The 23153-nt window shown below is 41.6% G+C and overlaps 1 protein-coding gene across 2 annotated transcripts in view; it reads left to right on the top strand.

Annotated features, from left to right (window-relative positions):
* CACNA1C (calcium voltage-gated channel subunit alpha1 C) overlaps window positions 1-23153 on the top strand; it is a 463700-nt gene that overhangs the window by 302762 nt on the left and 137785 nt on the right. For both annotated transcript variants that reach the window (XM_058420136.1, XM_058420137.1), the window contains exons 7-8: window positions 1176-1372; window positions 20496-20599. In XM_058420136.1, the coding sequence (XP_058276119.1) occupies window positions 1176-1372; window positions 20496-20599 (301 nt within the window). The remainder of the gene's footprint in view (window positions 1-1175; window positions 1373-20495; window positions 20600-23153) is intronic.

Genomic DNA, 23153 nt, shown 5'->3' with positions numbered 1-23153 from the left:
GTCTAACCATCTGTTCATTTTCATTTGATTTATTGATCTTGAACAGCAGCTATTTCTCGTGTGGTAGAGGTTATTAATGCCTAGTACCCAGCTCAGCTCATAAGAAAATAGTGTACACTAGAAAATTGTTTCAGAAGTTCTGCATTTTCTGCTTTTACAATGTTGGCAGATTTCATTTTCTGGAAATGATGCTAGAACTACAACAAACTGTCACTCTGGTTTGCATCTTTAAAGTGGGTGTATTTTTCTCCATTCTGTCTGGAAGTATTTACATTACAGCATCTAATTCTGATATTACAGTTCCTGGCATTCTTTCGTGATCAGAATATGATCACAATTTTGGAAAATTACATTGTTTACCATATAATAAGAAGAGAAACAAACATTGTTACCCACTCCCCTACACATGCATACGTACCTGCATCTGTTAAAATTGTGGCACTAAGATCTGAAATCAGTATATTTAAAAAAATCACATTGCAGAAGATTTTGCTCTTACAAAAATGTTTTCTGGAGCATTCTTTATGTACCAAAGCATTTAGTTTGCTTTGTTGTGTAGGTTGTCAGGTCTCTGAAAACACCTGTGCAGAATAAGGGGTGGATAAACACGCAGCAGTCTTGGAGTCTCTGAGTGCCACTGGGCACTTATAAAATGCCACCCGTCATCTAAATGCCAAAAGAGCAGAGCTCCAGACACCCTCTGCTGTAATTCAGCAGTGGCCCAGTGCCACATCAGCCTGTCTCCAGAGCACTGAAGCCTGTCTGCTGCAGGGCTCAGCCTCCTCCAGCAGTGCTGCACCTCCAGGATTAACCCAGATGCTGGGCGACTGCGGTAGGAAAACGCTGGCTGTGACACTCAGCCTGATGGAACGTGATAGGCTTCATCTAATGTTCCCTGTCATGTTGAAAGATGTGAATTCTTTCTTGCAGGAGGGTATGCTTTGAGGAAAAAACAAAGTCCATCTCAGTTTTGACTATAAAATTTGACAGCTTGGCTATTATTTTCCACAAAAAGAAAGCGACAGAGCGACAGCGAGCGGTCGCCTGCGTATTCCTGAGAAATCTGTCCAACTCACTGCAGAATACATTTGTTAGAGTCTGATATCCTGCTCTTGCTTACCAGTGTGTCAGACTGTTCCCTTCAGCTGTTCTTTTCCCCCCTTCTCTCCTTTAAGATACACCTGCGGAAGATGACCCGTCTCCGTGCGCCCCCCAGTCTGCCCACGGGCGGCAGTGTCAGAACGGCACCGAGTGCAAGGCGGGCTGGGAGGGACCTAAGCACGGCATTACCAACTTTGACAATTTTGCTTTTGCCATGCTCACGGTGTTTCAGTGCATCACCATGGAGGGCTGGACAGACGTGCTGTACTGGGTACGTATCCGAAAATGACGAGGCGGAGAGCCCCGCTCCTGCTCACGGCTATGTTGAAACTTGGGGGGCTTTAGCTTTCTTGCTTCTTCTCTAGAGTGAAGGCATGGTTGCTAGCATGGAGCTTGAATTAACTCAGCTTACTGTTAGGTAAAATGGAGGGGTTATCTGGGGCAATGAAATCAAATGTAAGTGTTGACTTTCCATTGATATTTTAATTTTGAATGGTGGCAGATGGCTTATTGATTTGTGGGTTTGCAATGTACCTTTGGTTGAGCAGAAAGTCACTGAAAGACCCTCTCTGCAGGAGTGAAACATCTCATACATCTCTAGATTACTCTTGTAGAAGAATTTGTGGCAGATAGCCATGTGCTCTGTCTGTGGCATTTGTGTTGCAAAGGCACTACACTGATCAGCTCGTAGGTTTTGTAAGAAAGGCCTCACAAATTCCAGCAGTACTCTTGATTGTGACTTTTGTCATGGAAGAATTTATTCTAATGCTATTAGCTCTGATTCTGGTATCAATCATGCTTGCATGTTTAGCCAAAATATGATATAATGTAAATATATAATGTAAATAATATAAATGTAATACATTCACTTAATATAAATAGTCTCATCTTGTCCTGTAGCCTAATTCTGGGCATTTCAGCAGCTTTAGTTTGTACCTTTTAATTCCTAATGTATTGGGAAATTCATTACAATACAATTATACCATAGGAGTTGATATCAGGTTTAGCTCTCACAAGTAAATCATAGATAAATATGTTTTTGCATGCAGCTCTGCCCATCAGCTTTTGCAGCAGTGTATTATGACCTAGGACTTTCATTCACACACAGCACAGCCCTGTCTGTGTAAGACTCACCCAGACCCTCACCAACTTGTAAGTCTGGCGTGCCATGACAACCTGGTTCTCCAGATGGCAGGATGTGTGAAAATGCACGATGCGGTGCGACTCGAGAAGGCTCAAAGCACACAAAAGGATGATCTGGACTGAGGCAGCTTGCACTGCTAGTCAACAAGCTTCTCTCTTAAACGCGAGCCTGAAGCTGCCTTCTACCCACCAGTGATTTAGGGTTTGCACGATTTCCCTTTGAAGATTTAGCTTATCTGCAAAGGATGGTCTCTGTGTGGAACAGCTAGAAGTTGTCTCTTTATCTTCTTAAGCTTAAATTAGAATAGTGGCTATAGCTTCCTTTTAATGCCCGAGATAAAGGGCAGAGATCTAACCACAAGGAAGTCTGGGTCTCAGAGAAAAAAAAAAAATTACCATCATTAGAAAAGAGGGTATAAATTTATAAAATAATGAAGAGCAGAAGTTAAAGTCAGAAGACAAACTGAGCAAAACTGCTCCACAGTTCAGCTGTGTCTACATACAATATACCTGTCTTTTTACCACATTTAGCTCACATTTCTCCATGCTGTGTGATTGACAGGATTTATTTACAGGGGAAACGGGAGAGAGTAAATGATATTAGAAGAAATGAAAATAGTTTTGGCCCTGTATACCATTCAGAATTGTGAAACCTCTCCGCAAGGTTTCATCAGTTTCTCCAAAGACATTTGCTATGAAAGACCCTTCCAGTTCCCACCCTTTATTGCCCATGTGTCATTTTCATGACTTGATATGAATCACGTTTAACTCATTATCAGTTATCTGATAACAGGAGCCAAAAGCACTTCCAAAAGATTTTCTACCATGACTGCAGCAGACAGTCTGATTTTTGTGGTGTCCCTGCAGCAAACTGGATTTCAGTTGTTGGCTTTTGTTTGATATTCAGCCAGGTTTTGGATTTTTTTTTTTTGGGGGAGGGGGGGGAGGGGGGGAGTTTCACTGATTTCTTGAGCTGTTCTTCTTTTTCCTTTAGAGACAGAATGCTGAACTTAGACCTTAAGTTAATATAGATTGATGGTCATTAATTTTAGGGGCATGCATATAGTGAGCCTTTTAGATTATGGCATTGTTAGAATGCTTGCTTTGGGAAGAGCAGAAATATTTGTTACTGTCAGTTCCCAGTTATTCCTAGACAAGACTACAAAAGATAAGAGTTAGCACTGCAGAAAAAAATGCCAGTAATTGAGGAGGAGGAAATTTATTTCATAAAGGAAAAAAAGTATCACCTGTGTTTAAAGACCATGAAATACAAAGTTTGAGTAAATACCTGAACAGCTGGGCTGGCAGACATCCTTGTTTAAGCTGCTGGAAACAACCCTAAGAATACTATTGTCCCATATGACTTTTGCCTCTTTGTGCTGTATTGACAAAGCAGACAGAACTCAGCTCTGGTCAGTGTTTGCCATTTGGTGAGGGAGGTGTCTGAGGTGTTTCCTTCTGCAGAGGGGTCTGTGCCACGCTGGGGCCAGGGGTTGCTTGGGCACACACTGCAGGGCACACCAAGGAGAAATACTACTGCTTTAATATTTAAATGTAGAAACAGTCTCTGAATGCTCACACTGTCATTTCATGTAATTTCCAACCATATCTATTGAGGTTTATACAGTCGGATTTAGAGTCCATGGCAAGGGCATTCCTTAATTTAGCCAGATCAAAAGGAAGAGTACTCTGCATAGTGAAGAATAGGAAAGATATAACATTTCAGTTGCTGAAGGAAGAATTTCAGTAAGTGAGGTAGGATACAAATATCTGTCTTAAACTTACTGTGAGCCACTGTTCCCTCACTGCAGTCTGACTCATACATAACTTTGTTCCCTGGTCTTTGCCTTTTTGGCTGAGGAAGAGTGGACTTGTCATAGCCAATCCATGGGGAGCTGCATCTCCACATGGTGCAGGGATAGGAGGCTATTCACTTCTCAGCTCTGAAAGATCTCCTGAAACCACAGTGAGGTCACAAAAATTAAATTTTGCTTTAATAATGGATTAAATCTGCACAGTTATTTAAATTTGAAATACAGAATCTGTTGTCCATTTTACACTGAAAGTACAGATTAAAAAACAGCGTAAGAAAATTTTGGCTGCAAATCAGTTTTTCAGACAAAACTTTTATATGATGATTTTCGGAGGTCATTCATTAAACTCAATAATGTAAGATAATGGGCTCATATTTAAAAGTGCTGAGCATTCAAGGCTCAAGCAGACTGTCAAGTTCTTAGCTCCTCTGCAATTCAGAGTAGATAACAAGATTTGAATCTGGGGTCCTGCTGGGGTCAATGGCAAATTTCTCATTAATTTCAAAAGGTCAGGATCTCACTCTGTATTTTGCAAAATCTTGACCAGGCTGTTGAGATTTCTCACATGCAGTCATAGTGCAACATGAGGACTTACAGATGCCTAATCAGGGCCTTGGTATCTGTTGAGATTAGCCTTCCAAGGATATACATGTGGGTGCGGAGAGTTTTCTTTGCTCCCTTCTTAAGTCTGAAAATGTGTGCCTGACCTAAACCTCAGCAGAACAACAGATAAACCTCTGGGCTGAATTACTTGGCTGGAAGTCTTGAGACAATGGAGCAATTCCCTCACTTTGAACTTTTCTGTAAGTGCTTCTCAATTACATCTTCTTATTTTCAAAAAAAAAAAACAACCAACAACAACAACAAAACACAAAAACACCCCAACTTTTGTTTTCGATCTCTGCATTCCTCTTGGTGGGAATGGAGGGAGCTCAGCACATTTCAGCATGTTGCCCTGAAAACACAGTAGTCATTTCATGAAACAAATGTCCACCCCATGCCACAGTTTGCAAGGTTAAAGCTGCATGTTTGAAAGTTAGAAAGCTGTGTGACCTTCCACAAGCCCTAATCCACTTAATAGCTCTTCAAATTTTAACTTCAGTTTCCTGCTTCCTTCTTCATGCTTCCCAGTGCAGGTTTTCTACCTGTGTAGGGAAGCCTGTCTCCTCTCTCAGGGAGCGCTATTTCCCAGCCTGTGATCCACATCCTCACAAAAAGATAATCAGAGGCAGGAAAGCAATAAACTTTTATCCCCTTCCGTAGAAGGACTTGGCATCACTAAGGTCAATACACTTTCCAATCTCCTCTCTTTCTCTTAGCAGATAAGACTTGTGAGTAGATTGGTTTCTTTTGAAACGGGAAAGAAAAATGTTAGGGAAAACAGTTTGACACCACTATCATGGAAGGCAGGATAATTACTTAAAAAGAGCCAAAATTTTCACTATATTGGACAGGATGAAAATCTATGCAAAACAGCCTTGTTAACTCTTCACTGAAGAATTGATCTTTGTTGAAGGCAGCGCTGAGTGGTTTTTTAGAAACATATCTCCTGTACTGCCTCAGTCTTACGAGTTTGTTTTGTCCCATGCCAGGCACCTTTGTCTCATGGGCAGTCAGTCCACAGAACCACTGAGTAGACAGGCACCTCTAGTGATAAGTCACCTTATAACTTTTCCTATGCACTATGGAAGGATCTGAGGTTATTATTCTCAAAACTCTCCCTAATGTATGATCAGCTTGCTTGGTGCAGGCACCAAGGCCCATTTCTGAAGATCCATCCATCTCGGAAACTTCCAGCAGCAGATGAAAATCCAAACGTTGCAGATTGAATCATTTTGTATTTTGTAATCAGTCTCTGCTGCAGTCCATTATTTTGTATTGTCTTGTTGACTAAGGAGGAAAATTAATCTCTGAGCAGTTTATAGCATAGTGTTTAAATATTTGTAGGCATTATTTGTCTTCACTTAATCTTTTTCTAATCTGAGGAGATTCAGTTCTTTCAGCCTTCCCTAACGGATCTTCTTTTTAATTATTTTTAATCAGTTTGTTACTGTCCTTCAGGGGAAGCTTTGTTTCTGAATTAAATGCAATTCGGCCAGTGCCCTGTCTCTAGAAGGGTTTTCATCTTTGTGTGAAATGTGCTCTCTGCAGCTGGAGACCTGTGACACTGCATGCAAATCTGTCCCCTGCAGCCTCAGTTTTGGGTGCCTGGTCTCTCCACTGCCCTGCATCTAAGCAATTGTGCAGATAAATGAAAACAAGGCACAGAGAAATTGCAAAACACAACCAGATGTTGTTGCATTGGGCTGTTCGCGTTGCTGGGTCGTGGAGAACCTGGTCTTGAGTTGTTCTGCTTGCCCCTTACAGCTTGAATTCTAGAATTGAGTAACTCTGCTTGATCTGCTTGAAGATTATTAATAATGAGCAACCCTGAGCCTGCCATCACTTTTGGAGTCTTGGCTCTGACCCATGTCATTTGGACAACACTTCAGAATACTTGGTCGAGTCTCTGAAAATAACATGCAGTGCCTCCAGGAGCAATTCAGCTCCAGGCTCTGAGTGTAAACTAAAGAGTGTGGTATTATTATAGATGGAGTAAGGCCAAGCCTGGATGACATCCAGAGCACTAACCTGTCCCTGGAAGAGATGTCCAAACTGGCACATAATAAGTTGACTCCCTCAGATCTAAAAAATCCTCGTTAGTCTTGCCCAGCCCCCAAGCAAGGAAATGAGTTAACAGACTAAAACCGTGCAGTGAGAGACACAAGGCAGTGAGATTGAATCAGTGCAGGCCTCCAGGAGCATCACATCCCCAGGGACAGCAGAGAGAAACACATATAGATGCAGTGGGTTAAACAGGCTGTCCTGAAACTTCCCTCCACCTCTCAGTCTTTGAGACCATATTTTCAAGAGTCGCTAAATCAGCCCAAAACACGGGCTTACAGTCACCCTTACAGTTCCCATCATGAAATCAGAATGGAACAAATTGAACAACAGATGTAATTTACTTTGCTGACAGCATTGACAGATTCTGTGAGCTTTTCTCACCCCCCTCCTCCAGCCTGTTGCAGCCAATGAGGAAGACGTGAGAAATTCAGAGATACTGCCACAAAGTGGAAGACATTAAACGCAGAGCTGCAACCCCCAATTTTCGCCAGCTGTGTTTTTCCTTCTAACCCTTTATTCTTGCAGCGCTTAAGCTTGAATTAGTAAGGCTTTCCACAAAAGAGAATGGTCTGATTCTAAGAATATATCTGTCTACATGTTTCCATGGTATTTATTCCCCATCCACCTCCGCCCCTCCAAGAAAATGCTGGGCTTTTATTGTTGTGGGGTTGAGGTTTTTTTAATCATCTTTTTGGCAGGGGGTTGCATGAATGTGAAAAATTTACAGAGAATAAGCACGCAAGTATGAGCAACCCATCGCTGTGATTGCAGGGGTTATTTCATCTCCATCTGCTGTAACAGTGGTGGGTAAGGGGTGAGGGGCCGTAGTTCAGAGCACTGAAGGGCCACAGCATCAATGCACTGAAAAAGCAGTTTCCACATTTAATTTGCATAAATGCTGACCTCAATCTGTTTTCCTTTTCCTCGTTAACAACTTCACGTGCAACTGTAATGGTTGCTGCACCACTGACTTGAAAGTGAGTAACGGCAGTGACTTACTCATTGGCACCTGCCACGAAAACCTGCTGCTGAACATTTGTTCAACGCGCTTGTTGTGTGAAATGAAGTCTTTATGAGCCCTTCAGAACTCAACTTTGGACTTCTCAGCCCTCTTCCTCTGTGTAGAAAGAAACTATTGAAAATAAGCTTTTTTTGGGTTGGTTATGGGAGGTGTTAGTAGAGACCCTGTGCCCAGTGCTCCTGTTTAGGAAGGACCTTTTTAATAGCCCTGTCTTTCTGTTGCCATTTCACTTTTCTTTCCTCTTTTGTTCTTCTTTAGACTGTATCCTAATTGCTGCTGTCTAATCATCATGGAAACCTTTCTTATCTTTAATCTTTTGTCCCAGAGCTATAAAATTAAGAGCTAAACTACTGGGACATTTTCTACACGACTTAGGATTTTGAGTGCCTCTGTTTGTGGGTGCACTGCTTGAGCCCTACCACCAATTTTATCAAGAAATGGTGACTGATGTCTTCTGAAAAAAAAAAAAAATCAATAGATTTTTTAGCTGTGGACCCATATCTACTAGACAAATTCACAAATAACCGACTGGTTCATTACCTAGATCCTGGGAAAGAAAAAGACAAGGAAACATGCCCAAGGTCAGGACACAAGTCTTGTGTCTAGAACCATTTATCAAATTATTGCTTATTTTGAGTTTAACTTGTTAAAGTTTCAGCATCTTGCTTTTAAGACAAAGGGCACTGTGACTAAATCTTCACCAGTCTTACTGTGAATATTAAGTTCTTCCTGCTTGCAAAGAGAATTGGTCCATTAATATTGGCTTTATTCATTGGTTTCAGAGGGATTTCTGCCCGGGCAGGATTTGAGGGCTCAGTATGATGAGTGCTCACACCATCATGAGAGTGTAGTTTATCTGCACCCTCGCTGGAGCTGTCTCCTTGTAACTCTAATCCTCTGAACTGTACCCAAATTGGAGACCTAAAAACAACATTGAGCACATCTTCCAAAAGATACAAAGAGACCAGAAGTGTAAAAGGAAAGGTTTAGAAGTCAATCAGAGGAATCCGTCTTCCTGCTGGGAAGGACTCGTGGGTTTTGCTGGATAACCCAGCAGTGTGCACTTGCACCCACCCAGAGAGCCATCCATGTCCTGGGCTGCATCCAAAGCAGTGTGGGCTGCCGGGGAAAGAGGGGATTCTGCCCCTCTGCTCTGCTCTGCTCTGCTGAGACCCCACCTGATGCTGCACCCAGCCCTGGGACCCCAGCACCGGCAGCACACGGAGCTGTTGGAGGGAGTGCAGAGGAGGGCTGGAGGAGCTCTTCTGTGAGGAAATTCTGTGATTCTGTGAAAGGCTGAGAGAGCTGAGGTTGTTCAGTCTGGGGAACAGAAGGAGAGCTCCAGGGAGACCTCCCAGTACCCAAAGGGGGCTCACAAGGGAGCTGGAGAGCTCCTGTTTACAAGGGCATGTAGTGATGTGATGAGGGGTAAGGAATTAAAACAGAAAGTGGGCAGATTTAGATCAGATATAAGGAAGAAAATGTTTACAGCAAGGGTGGGGAAACTCCTGCACAGGTTGCCCAGAGAGGTGATGGATTCTCCACCCCTGGAAACTTTAAAGGTCAGGTTGGACAGGGATGCGAGCAACCTGACTTCGTGGAAGCTGTCCCTTCTCATTGCAAGGGCTTGGACTAGATGGCCTTTAAGTGTCCTTTGAAACCCAAACTATTCTGTGAAAATTCATCACAGAACATCAGCTTTATTGGCTTTTAAAGCAAGCACATCTAGAAGGAATCAGTCAGGATGTTGTGCTGATCTTGCCTACGTGGTGCTGCTTACAAGACTCATAAGAAAAGGAAGAAGGGGCAGTCTTGTCTGTCAGTAGTGCAGTTGCAGCCCATTCAGGCTCTTTAATAATAATTTCTCCAGCAAACCCCTAGAGCTTTTAGAGTGTCCCTGAGTGCCTGTCAGACAAAGGTTTATTATCTGTGCACTAGGAGTTCTAGATATTGTATGTTTTATTTGAGAATTTTGAATGTGATTTCACAACTGGATTAATTATCTAAAATTTAGTGTTTTCCTAGGATCCCTAGATTGTGAACCAGGTACAGAAGAATTTGAGATGTACTGATGGAATGCAAAAAAGTAATTGACAGTCTTGCCTTCACTTATTAAAGAAGGTAGTGATTATCTACATCTTACAGTGCTGTTTTTCATAATCTTTATTTTTAAGGACTTAATTGACTATGGAAATCAATGAATGGTGTGTGCTTGTATATTCCTGTGCACACAGCAATCAGTACTGTTCTGATGTAGCTGTGGAAGAATTTGCTATCGGTCTACGCTGAGATAAACAGAAGCATTTATAAAACAGCAATGCAGTGATACAGGCAGAAAATCCTTTCTGGATAATCAGCCATGCAAGTGTAAACGCAAAATAAACAGGGGCAGGAAGGGATCGCCCAGAATTCTAAGATGAAATGAAATTTTTAGATTTGGAAACCCACCATCGTAGGGGATATTTTTATGCTTGAACTGAGCACTTCATTCTTATGGAGTGAATTTCCAAAGACTTTAAAGGGCAACAAGGTTTTTACATAACTGAGTAGCAGTAAGAGATGGAACTGCTGCAGCAGCTGTAATGAAAGGACTGTGGCTAAATAGCCTTTGGGCTCTTGGATGACTTTTCCAAAGCCCAACCTTTTCCTTTTAAAGGGGAAAAAACCCAAAAAAGTTGTACACACAAGTATTACGTGGGAATAAAGCAACTCACATAAAGCTCTGTGTCTTTTACCTCTGGAGAATTCAAATCCTGATTAAGTCACACGAGTCCAAACAACTGTTGGAGGTCACTCTGTGGCATTTCTGTAAATTGCAAATTCGCTCAACAAGCCCCCATGTAATCAGTCCCATGAGAGAAAGTAGCAGTAATTGAATTTCAATATTTCACTTTTGGTTAACGTATTTCATGTTAAACTGAACAGATGATTTTTTTTTTTTTTTTTCTCTTTTACATATTAAGCCTGGAGAAAGTGAGTGAGGTGGCAAAGCAAGAGTTTTATTGGAGCTTAGAATTTTTCTTTGATGTAAGGATTTCTTGCTGTGTAACTGATGTTTTTAGTAGGAGTTCAGAAACCCTGTATTGCCAAACATGCTGCAGAGATATGTAGCACCCTCCAATTTTCACAGAAAAACAGAGAAATCCCTCAAGAAAGCACAAAATTACAGGTGGGATGGGAGGTTGTATAAATGGCTATTTATACTGATTACTTTTGTTTCCCCTCCCCTAGAGGACTAGAGGAACTTCCCAGGGCTGGTTGTATTAACAAAATTTAATATGCTGAGATTTTGTCAGCAAATCCACCCTTCAGAAAGCTGATTTGCCACGATGATGCATGTCCCTTTGGAACGTTACTGGTACTGACAAAAGCTTCAACTTTGTGAAAACAAAAGCCAGTAACGCTGCTGGGAATTTTTTATGTGAAGGGAGAGCCTAACAGTGTTTTCCTCTTATTTGGAAAAGTGTGAAGTTAAATAGCCTTTGCCATCTGCTGAAGTTGTACAGTAAACTTGTGTGAAGGCCATTTGAAATCACAGCTTTTACTAGGACACTGCTAAACACGTTCAGTGTTTCCCCTCCAGTGCTGAACAGGGTGTTGACTCTAGGTTGGTGATTGGACTTGATCTTTAGAGGCCTTTTCCAGCCTTAATGGTTCTGTGATTCCCTACCTTTCCAGCAAGCACAAACTGCTGTGCTGGGGAAGTACAGGGATCAGGAAGCATTTTTGACAGAAATAAGCTGCAGTGGAAAACAGCTCAGCTCAAGCCTTGTGTGCCACAGACATTTTGACCTGCTGGTATTTGAATGCAAGCTCTAATTCTCTCCCTTACCCTCAGACAGAGACCTTGTATTTCCCATAATGGCTCAGTCTGGTAAAGAACATCAGACTGTAAAAACAATGTGCAGCCAAGCTGAAAACACATTAAATGTGAATGTGGAACTTTACTAACAAGTGAAATAATGTTGTGGAATTCAGTGCTTATATACGGAGAGCTAAAAAACACAGTGGAAGGACTCAGTGACAACATACAGTCAGTATCAGTCATCTGGGACTAGATAGGTGAAAGTTTGATCTTTTTCTATGTTCCTCTGACTTTATACAGCCTTTCCCAGCTGATAAAATGTGCACATCCTTGGAAAGGGGCCTGTATTTAATGAGTGATGAAAATGTGCTCCTGTAAGCAATAAGTGTGGCAAATTCTACTGGTAGCAATGCACTTCCCTCAGACTGTATGCAACTAAAGCAAATATGGTTTGCTCCATGTCACAGCAAAATGGCATTCCTGAATAACTCGAGAGAAGCTCATATGAGCTATTTTACATGTTTTCACTTTGCCATCAAACAGTGCTCTCGTTCTAAGGCAGAGCTGATCTCAGCTCCCACCTTGCTCTTGAGCAGGTAGTAGCAGCCTGGTAGGACCTGCAGGACTTCTGCAGGACTTCTGCCTTTGCACAGTCACCCAGGAAGCCCAAGCCAGCCAAGGTGTATCTCCTGCAGGATTTTGTTCTCTCATGGCTCTGGAGATTGAGCCCCAGAATTTCTTCCATTTGTCTTCTGTATGATGCTGTGTGGGGATCTTGGTCACTTCTGGAGATTGCATCCTCTTGTCAGGGAGATCAGGCAGTGTAGCAATGAACTGTAGCTATACCAAAAGCCTCCATTAATAAACCACAAATTGTGGCTGACCTGGATCAGGGCAGGTGTACTTGGGTGAGGACATTTATAACGGATTCAGCATTTTTGATCTTTGGAGATCTTCAGTCTTTGTTAGGAGAGGTGAAGAAGCAATCTCTGCAGACTCCATGTTCTCAGATCTGTCTGCCACATTCCCCTTCTCTCTTCTGGACTCATCCTCCATTGCTGCAGTTCCTTTGATTCTTTCTCAAGGGTTCTCTGCTGCAAATAATTCTTGATGTTTCTGTTGTCCTCATCAAGGCAGTCCTTTCTCAGTTAATGGCTCCATTTAGCTCCTGCAGAGAGTTCTGTACAAACTGCCGATGTTTCTGCCTCAGAGTGGAATTCTAATTTGTTGTTTTCATCATTATAGAGCATACAGAACGATTGGGGAATCAAGCTACACATGGGAGTCCTCTTATTTTTCCTACTGCCAACGTATGATGAATCTTGGCTACGTTGTTCATTTTATCCTACAGTGACTGTAGAGCAGAATAACTTGTCTGGAGCATCCTCTTCCCTGGTTCACAATCCCTGTGCCCTTGTCTTTGTCCAGCTCTATCTTTCCTTTCTCATGAGGACGTTTTAAAAAGTTATAGGTGTTTATATGTACCTAGAGAATTCACATGCAGAATTTCTGGAATTCTGTAGTTGAGACAACACAGCAAGTAGAGCCTTAAAAATAAGAGCTTGGAGAAAACAATTGAGCTTAAAAAATCCTTTTTCCTTCAGTATTTCAAATTAAAAGAAATGTGATTGTCAAAGCAGGACCAGCTGAACAAGTGCTGCTTGCTCCTTTGGCTGTCATCTGCTCAGACTGATGCTGGGCTGAACTCTCTGGTGTTTCCTTTGCATCCATCCAATAGCACCAGCTACAAAATGTGAACCATTTAGGAACAGTTTTAAGGGGTGACTGTAGCTTAGAGTGCCTCTAAGATGATGCTTGGGAAGAAATTCTACCCAGACTAAGAACAAAGACATCTGGAGGCCTTTGCCTGTGTTTTAAGCCATTGCTCCTGTGTCAATAAAAGCAAGTCTAGTTTATTTTAGTTTTTATATTTTTGCTTATTAAAAAGTTTGGACTTTTTATGATTTTTTACCCCCATCTCTGTCTCTTGAGTCAGCCCTGAGACCTTGTTTTCCCACTCCTTTTCACCTGTATTAAGACTCAGAACATCTGAAAGACTATTCCAGGTCAACAAGATGATAATACTTTTTATGATGCACTATAATTTAGAGATGGAAATGCTTAAATGTGTTTTTTAAATTTTTTAGTAACTATGTACATTACGCTCCAATATTTTTCCTGGGGAATTTCTGAAGATAAGCTCCCAATCATACATTCCTCCCAGTCCTGTGCCCCAGCCTATTCAAGCAAAACACTTGTGCGTATCAGCTCATTTCCACTGGTAACAATAATATTGACCATTGGCCTCAGTGGAATTATTCATTTATGTGCCTTAAATTATGCACATACATGATTGCTGGATTAAAAACCAACCAAGCAAAGACAATTAATTAGATTTTAAATAATGGAGGACCTGCAAGGTGGAATCTGCATCCTTAGTGTAATAATGCACTAAATCCACTTTGTAGGATATGTGCTGGGTAATAGGAAATATAATCTTTTCCTTGCTCCTTTTCTGAATGGTGAAGTCAGATGAGTATATGTTGTGTCTGTAGACTTAACTGAAGTGTATGTGGAAGGCATCCAGGAATTTAATTTAACCAAGTAAAAATATGCTTTTTTTCATGTCTTTATTGACATGATACGCAGCAACCTCACACCATTCAGGCGCCAAACAAACCAGCAGATTCAGGAGATGCAGGATTTCAGTGCTAAAGGAACAATCTCATCGTTTGCCCCACTGGTTGGAAAAAGTGTTTCTTGAGCCTATCATACAGAGAAAGTGAATTTTAGTACTGTGTGCCTTGTAACTCAACCTTTAGTTCTGTGTCACCCCACTGATATCTTTCTGGGGCTTCTCTTAAGCATTTAGTTTTTTAAAGTCAGAAATTGTGAATAATGATAAGTAATTTCCTTGTTAGAAGCAGTTTACAGTACATTTAAAATTGCATAGTTAATTATCACAAGCATTACATAAAAAATCCCCAGTATAACATAAGCAGTGTACTGTTTAGAGATCAGATAAAAACATCATGTACAGGATTCATCAGCAGAGCTGACAACACTACATTTCTGCATATTTAGGGGTTGATTTATTTGTGTCACAGTCTCAGTAGTCTCAATCCCATTACCCAGCTACAAGTTAAGACCATGACCAAATGGGACAATTCCCAGATATCTCAGATCTCTAAGCAGAAGCTGAGAGAAAGACAGGAGTCAAACCTTCTCATCACATGTCCTCTGATAACTACCAAGAACTTCCAAGGTAAAGACTGTACGTACTGCAGAGCCAACGGTTCTTTAGCCCAAAGCTGGTCTGCAGTTGAGAAGTTAACCAGAAGGTATTGTTTTGTTGAGCAAAGTATCTTTTTTTGTTTGCACAGCAGCCTCAAAAATCACCGTAACTGTCACCAGTTACAGTTGTTGGACGTTCTTAGGAGCTGCCAGCAATATCTCTTTTTTCTCATTTGGGATGAATATTTTGTTCATCTGTTTCTGCTGATGCAATATGTCTAGCATGAGGAAAGGTAGATCTATCAAAGTTTTGCTTCTTCCCTGGACAGATGTGTACAGACACTTTGTAGGGAATTCACCCTACCTTAATTATTTCTGAAGGATCACATGGATTCATGACATCTTTTTTTTTTCCCTGACTGTGTAAGTGCAAATTTCAAAAGTAGTGAAGTTTCAGAAACAAAGAAAAGCTTTAATGATCATGAAGGAAGCGTGAAGATTAAATAGAAGCCAAAGAAAATAGTGTAAGAGTAGGAGCACTCCACTTCCTAGGCCACATAACCCTTGTCTGAGATGTAGCTCCTTTCCGTGATGTGGATATTTTTTTCTTTTATACTGTCAGCTCAGCTATAGCTCTGAGTAAAGCTCCATCCTTTGTTCATTATAATTGGAGTTGTACCCATGTTCTGACTGAAAAGTATAACAGAGAACGTTTTTCCCTCACAGTGCAAAACAGAGAATCATCCTATTAAAAAAAAATTAAAAATAAGAAAGCAGCATTTAAATTTTAGTTCTGTGAGGTTATATGTGAATGAAATGCATTCACCCAAATATTCATGGGAAGAGAAGGAAAGAGGAGGTGGAAAAGGAAAATTGATGTTTTAGGCAAAACCTCTTTAATCTATGATAAATTTCCCAATCTTCATCAATACCTGCATGGCCTTTTATGTATCCCCTGAGCTCTGCCTACCATGAGATCTTTGGTCTGAGGAAATTACTTCTACACATCCCAAAAGTTAGGAAGGTGTTTAAGTGCTCTTCCTGAAAATGATGGCTTTCAAAATAAAGGCTTCAAGCTGGAGGATATATTTAATGTTAAGTGTAATCTCTGATTTCTGCTGTCTCCTGCTCCCAATCCTCTCCAATTTTAGACTGTCACAAGAAAGGCTTGGTTGCAGCTGGAGGTCTTCCTACTGGCCGTAAGTTTTGGCTGAGTTGTTTTCTGAGACAGTAAATTCCACAGATAGGTTACAGAAAACAGCATTTCTATGCAAAATTTCCAAATTTGCTCCCCTTTAATTGCATTAAATGAGCTGCTCCTCTCAATGAATGTTACTCTATGAAAGGTTATACACTTATAGAATGCTCCACTTCATTATAGAATACTTGTAGTGCTAGCTTTTTCAAAAATGTTATCACAACATTCTATAGTCACTAGAAATCAATTTACAATTTATTCGAGGAACAGAAGCCTGGCCCAAGTGCCCTAACTTACTTTCCATTAAGCTGCAGCTCTCCAGCACTGTGCCCTGAACAAGGCAGATTTGGCAGATTTCATTTTTTTTATTCAGCTTGCTGCTTTCCAGTGACTGATTTCCAGCTGCCCTTTTCTGATGGATTAAACTTTTCCTGTCACCCTCTGTTGTTTTTGAAAGACACTTACCGCCAAGTGTCAGGGTGTGAGCGTGTGGATTGTAAAGTCAGCAGAATTCAGTGAATTGTGCCTGCCCCTCCCGTTAAGTGACTGAAAGCCTGCGCTTGGTGATGCTCAACCACCATGGTAATAGGTTATATGCCTCTAACATTGTCTTGCCTGAGTAAGGAATGAGACACTTGCAAATGTGCCAGACTATTATCCCTGGGAAAGAAAAAAAAAAAATAACTAAACAACTAATGCATGAATGTCTCCTGTGGCCTTGCCAATGTGACTTCACCTGTGTCTTCTGAAGATCCAGGAGACAAAGGCATGAAGGTCTATTAAGAAAGAATTTTATTCCTTGGCCACAACTGAAACTGCTGATAGTAACTGAGATCAGCAGAATACAGAATTAGAAACCCTGGTGCTATTTCCAGGTGATTGCCTGTACCATTGTGAGAAAAGACTTCGCTGAAATGCCATATGCATGATAGCAATTAAGGATGCTTGGCAAAGATGGAGCTCTTCCAGCAGACCTCATATATGCTGAAATGACCTCTTTTTGTCATGAAATTGAGTGGTTTCTTTGACAGTTCCCAGTGAGGCAAGGTAGTATCCCACTTTGCAGACTGGAAAGCTGAAGTATAATGAGCCGGATGATGTCCCCACAGTGCCAGAGAGGGTATGTAGGAAATAATAATGAGAAGGAATCCTTATCTTTGAGATCTCTGAGGGATGATGCATAAATGCTCTGAAATGTGCCAGCTTCCTCACTGTTGAAAGTAGTGATGTGAATGTGTTGAGATGTGAGCTGTGAAAGGTCAGGCAGTTTGACTCAGAAAGCAGAATTATTTCCATAGATGACAATCTGCAGATTCCCACTGATCCTGAGCTTCCAGCTGATGTGACAATTGTTCCATACGTGCTTAGGTTGGCATCAGGTTGCAGTTACCTGCACTGAAAGTTATAATTCGGACCTACACTGGTTGATATGATAGTCTTTGTTCTGTGAATTTAGAAGGTGCTCTGCCTTTTCTGTTGGGATTCCCAGGGTTAGTAGTAAGCACTTAGGGAGGAGTGTTGCACTCAGGCACCAGAAAACCGAGCTGTGTACCAGAAGTTGTTCATCCTAGAGAGGAAACCAATAACAGAGCCAGTTCCTGTTCACTGGGGGCAGCAGTACAAAATATATTTCACAGACTTCCTTTTCTGCACTCATGAGGTTGCAATTAGCAGCACTCCTGGCCTTGCTGTTACTGTTTTGAGTGAGTCTATTCCTATTCTTTTTTCCCCCAACTTTTACTAAACCACCTATTCCTCTGCATTTCTCCTGCAGTTGTTTTTCAGGAGCAAGCAGTAAGCCCACAGTGTACCCTTTCCTTGTTGCAGGGAGGTTTTAACATAATTCAAACACTTAACATTATATGTTCATATAACATAGATTCCTGTCACCTGTGGGTCAGTCCCACAGGAATAATCTCACCTCATAATAATGGAATAATCTGACTTGCTACTAAAGAAAAAAAGGCAGGAGAGCATCAAACATAGGGAAGTCCAGCAGCAGAGAGACTCAGCTGTCTGCCAAATACTGACAGTTTCTCTCTGCGTGAGAAGCTCTTGCTGTCTCTGCCCCTCAGCTTCTCTGTTACGTATATAACTGTGCAATAAAAAGGAGAGGAAAAGCTGACCTCTGAAATTTCCAGTCTGAGAAGTCCCAAAAGCTCTGCTGTACCAGAATGCAGGTCTGTTTTACAGGACTAATTTGTGCTGATGCTAGCTGGTACAATTATTATGCAATTGTGCAGGCATTGGGAATAACAGAGTACACTCTATTCTAGTTATATCCTTTACCAGGACATGCTGGAAGCTTCTTGCCATCTGGAAATTTCTTCATGCCAGGGGAGGTTTGTCCTTCTCCTGACACGCACTTGACCTCTGTACCTGGCACGCTGGCATTTGCTCTTTATGATTCTCTTGGAGAAGTTCTGCTTTTCCAGCTGACTTTCCCAGCTGACAAAAAAAAAATAATTCCCAAACTGATGATAGATAAATGCCATGCAGCTGAGGCTTTTTTAGCACCATCTATCAAAATTAGAGGGATGTCAATTCATCATTGTGCCCACAGTAAAGGTAAATTCTTATGGTAGTTTTTCAAAGTCATCCATACTCATTGTTTGTGCAGATTGCTTTATGTAGATAGTGGTGTTCTTTGTAGGAGAGAGACGGTGTTAAATCTCACTTCTTTACTTAATTCCAACTTGGGCATTTAAATTTTGCCTTCCTGGTTTCCCAGCTGGGGTCTCAGGTGAATTTTTGCTTCTGTCTTTATTCTTCACGATGCTTTGTTCTCATTAAAGCCCTGATGTGCAGTAGACACCAGGGGTGCTACTTTTTGGTCACGTGGGATGAAATGTGGCTTGCAAGCATAAAGAATAATCAGTATGATTTATAAACTAACTGAAAAATTCTGCGAAACTGTAAAAAGGGAAGAAGTTTATTATGCCCAGGGAACGTTTGCAGCTCAGGTACTCTTCTGCCCACCAAATCTATTTATCCTGTGAGGAAGGAGCTGATGAACTGTTTTCACAGAGGCAGATTTTCTGCTTATTTTTTAATGAGTCTACTCCAGTTCAGTCACAGCTGAAGGAGCCCAGAGACGGAGTTCTGGATCGGTCCATTGACTGTGGACTACTGCCAGACAAGAACTTCAGTGATTCTGCCTTGGAAGAAAAATGGATAATGGACTTCCACCCACAAAGAGCTGATTATATTTGTGTTACTCTCCCGCCTTGTCTTACCGAAGGCCTGAAATTCCTTTCCCGATTTGTTACGAATCTTGAGCGAAATTTCCTCCTCTGAAGTGTGTCTCATTGCCCGTGTAGGGAGGGATATTCCTTCTGTGATTCCAACAAATGTCTAGGTTGCAAAGGAAAGAGCATTTTCCTGGAAAGAGAAGGCAAAATTTCCATAAGAGTGGAAAACAAAGGAATGTAGATTGCTTTATGCCTTTAGGTACTTTAAAGTCTGCAATTTATGTTCATAAATCAATTTAGCGCTACTGAAAATGTTAACCACCATCTGTTTCTTTAATGATGCTACGTCTGGATCCAAAGATAATTGTTTGTGAAGAGTAAAGAAGGGACTCTGGTATCTGTGATACCGTTATGAAAGTGAGATTCTGTTAAAGTATTCAGCAACTTTCCAAGATTTTGAACTTGAAGGAGATTTCAAGATGAAATGTTGTTTGTGTATTAGATGCTTTTAGAATATATACAAGATCGTACTATGGGCTAGAACTGGAGCTCATTTTATACAGATTGTGCTGCTGAGTCTCCCTGCTTCATGTGCAGATGCTTGTAGTAGTGTGAAATCCATGTCATTCAGTTTACAGTCTCAGATCCTCTCAGTGTTCCGTCGTGTAGGAATTGTGTTTTGAGAAGTGAATCATCCTTCAAGACGAGAGAAGGAAGTTTGTGGGGAAGCTTTAGAAAACACTTGACCAGGTCAGAACACGGTGGGCCTCAAAAAGACCTTCCTCAAAAGAGCAAAGCTGCCCTCACTGTGGTAAACTGTGCAGATTCCCAGAGCACTGCCAGGGAAAGAGCAGGATTAGCCCCCAGCTCCCACCTGCTCCCCTCTGAGGTCCCCGTGCTACACGTGGGAAGTAAATGTGATCTGACAATGCACTGCGGCAATGCCTACCAAAAACTGGCACTATTTTCCCTGGCAGCAGAGGGTCATATGTGTGAGCAGCCAAGTTTGGCATTCATGGGGTGGGCCCTTTGTGGTGTTGTAAGGACATTCCAAAAAGTAAGTCCACAATTTTGAGCGTCCAAGGAAGTGCCAGTAGGGCACATCGTTATATCCTAGGCTGTATTAGTCACTGACTGTGAGGAAATAGATGAAATAAAAACAATCAAAGGAGTGGTCACGTCAGGAAGAACACACAGAAACACTTGGTATGATTATGCGTAAACCAACCACAGGCTCTGTTTACAAACCTTTCCATCTGTTCCTTTGCCTAATCATTTCTGCTTTCCCTCTCTGTCTTCTAACTTTCCTTCATCTTTCCAGATGCAGGACGCTATGGGCTATGAGTTACCATGGGTGTATTTTGTCAGTCTGGTCATCTTTGGATCCTTTTTCGTTCTAAATCTGGTTCTTGGTGTGTTGAGCGGGTAAGCTGACAGTTTTGGTGTCCTTTTTCCAATGCTACAGGGCAAGACTCCATAATAAGGGTTCTTCCCTGTCACCAGGATACTTTCAGAGGTATTAAAAATCTGAATCCAAGGAAGCTTCGCATCAACTCTGAAATACTTTGACAAAATGTTCAAACATTGCAAATAACGATACAGGTAACAAAAGCAGTGTTATTCCCTGACAGAGAAATTCAACCTCAGGGCTTTTCAAAATTATTTATGACAACCTGTCATAAATTTCCAGAAAACTGGCTATTGAAGAATCTTACTGCTGGTGACTTGGGATCTCTTTGGCTGGAGCCTTGCAGTGCTCAGAATCTGAGCTTGTCTCACTAATTATCATTCCACTCTTCCAGGTCAATGATGCCATAGGAAGGGACTGGCCCTGGATCTATTTTGTTACACTAATCATCATAGGGTCATTTTTTGTACTTAACTTGGTTCTCGGTGTGCTTAGCGGGTAAGCAGTACCAGGAAAATGTTTTATTATTGTTTATTTTTAAAAATCTGTATTTCTATTCCTAACTCTCTGGTTACCAAAACAACGGTCAGTGGCGGGTTGATCTCAAGAACCTTAGGAGAGGGTCTGGGCTGTTGCTGTGCCAGTAGCAAAATACAGCATTCCTACTATCACAGGAGGAGCCTTTTGACTAAATCAAAGGACTATAAGGCAATTCTTTGTCTGGAACACATTCCTCTACCTGTACTCTGTGGGAAGAGGACAGCGCTGTGCTCTCCTGTGGGCAAAGCAACCCATGCATAAAGGGGATTATGGTAAAATTTCTGGAAGAGTCAGTAGGACTGAAGGAGGAATGAGAGCATGGGACAAATCCCTTCACATCTCTAGGATGAGATTCCTGCCAAATTATGTCTTCTCATAGGAGGAATTTTCACATTGTTCAGTATATCTAAAGCACAGCCTGCCAGGAGACCATTTTCCCTGGGGAGAGTCTTGGGCACGTTTCTTCTTCAGTAAGCCCATCTTCTCTATTGTGCAGATTACAAACCTGGCATGATGCAGGGAAAAAGGATCATTTCCCTCTGACCTTTCCCAAGGATGAACAGAGAAGCAGGAGAAGTCCTTTTAGTGTTTAAACATTTTTAAGACATCCGGACATTTAGCTGTATTTCAGTTCTGCAGTATAACCCTCACTGCAAAGCATCATTTTAGTAGCTTTGATTAAAAACAATGGATATTGTCCCTAGTAGTTAAAAAATTTACTGCCCCTGGGGAGCCACATAATTAAAGGAATCAAGCCAGCAAACATTCCTTGCAAGATTTAAAAAAAATCTTCTGGAATTAGGCTTCTAGTTCCATATTTGGGCATGACTGGGGGCTACAGACATCCTGTGTGCAGGGATAAATATGGTATGAGGACTTTTATGCGTCCTCTTTTTGTTTCTACCATCCTGCCTCCTTTGATGAGCTCTAAATGAGTTTGATTAGGGCCTGTACCTGTTGCCTGAGCAGGCAGCCCTGAAGTCCCTTGTCTTTTGATCAGAAGAGAGGGAAAACCATCTCTGAGCAGGAGAGAGGACTTGATGCCTCATAGAAATTATGCGCTCTCTGCTTGGGCCAACAAGATAGGAAGGGCAGCAGTGGGACTGGGGGAAAACATCCCTCTTTGGCCATCTGGCAAGGAGACAGGTAATAGAAGGTCTGCAGGAGGTATTATTTCTGTCTTCATGACTCCGTTGAAGGAGAGGAGCTGCTGTGAGAGCTGCTGCAAGGAGAAGGGTTTCCACACAGAAGTGTGGAGAAAATCCCCCGTAATGAAGTGTTGGGCAATAGTCTGTGTTTGCACATCTGGAGAGTGATGCTCTGGTAGGGTTTTGAATCACACACTCCTCATTCCTCCAGGTGGATACTCTGCCCAGCAGGTAAGGAGGTCAGCACTAGGGAGGGATGATGATCAGCTGACAGGAAAAGGGATCTGTTCTATCAGAGGTGCGCTCAAGGACCACAGAGAAATGTTGTTAAAGATTATATGGTATCTGATTGGGTAAAAAGTGCCTGTGAGCGCAGCCATGAGGAGTGCATAGTATTGAAACTCTGCTGATTCAACTTACCTGCACTTGGATTTGTACCTGGGCATAATGAACAATTTAATTTCCTCTCTCTCTCATTTTCAAATCCAAGTGTCTTGAGGCCTAAATCTTCCACCTCCTGCCATACTGCAGCCAGACCACCACAGTTAGTGGTAGGAGATGGAAAGAGTCTCTAGAGGGAACTGAAATCAAAGATGAAGCTCACCTTGTTTAAGCTGTGAGTCACTCTTTCTGGCTGTCTTCACAGTGTTATGACAGCTGCACTGTTTCTGCAAAAATGTCCTTAACTGGAAAAAAAAAAGTAAAAAGAAACTTAAGAATTTGCACCTGTGAAAAAACACAGAAATTATGGGAGAAAGGTTCCAAATTTTCTTTGGTCTAAATAAGCAGTTCTTAAACAATTAACTTTCTAAAGAAGTTCTAAATTCTGCTGAGTTACAAAGTGCCATCACTTTGCAGATTCAGCCTTTTTTCTTGGAGACTT

This window comes from Hirundo rustica, chromosome 4 (assembly GCF_015227805.2).
Source record: "Hirundo rustica isolate bHirRus1 chromosome 4, bHirRus1.pri.v3, whole genome shotgun sequence".
Classification (NCBI taxonomy): Eukaryota; Metazoa; Chordata; class Aves; order Passeriformes; family Hirundinidae; genus Hirundo; species Hirundo rustica.
The sequence above is the reverse complement of the archived record's forward strand: the minus strand, read 5'-3'. Positions and strand labels throughout refer to the sequence as shown.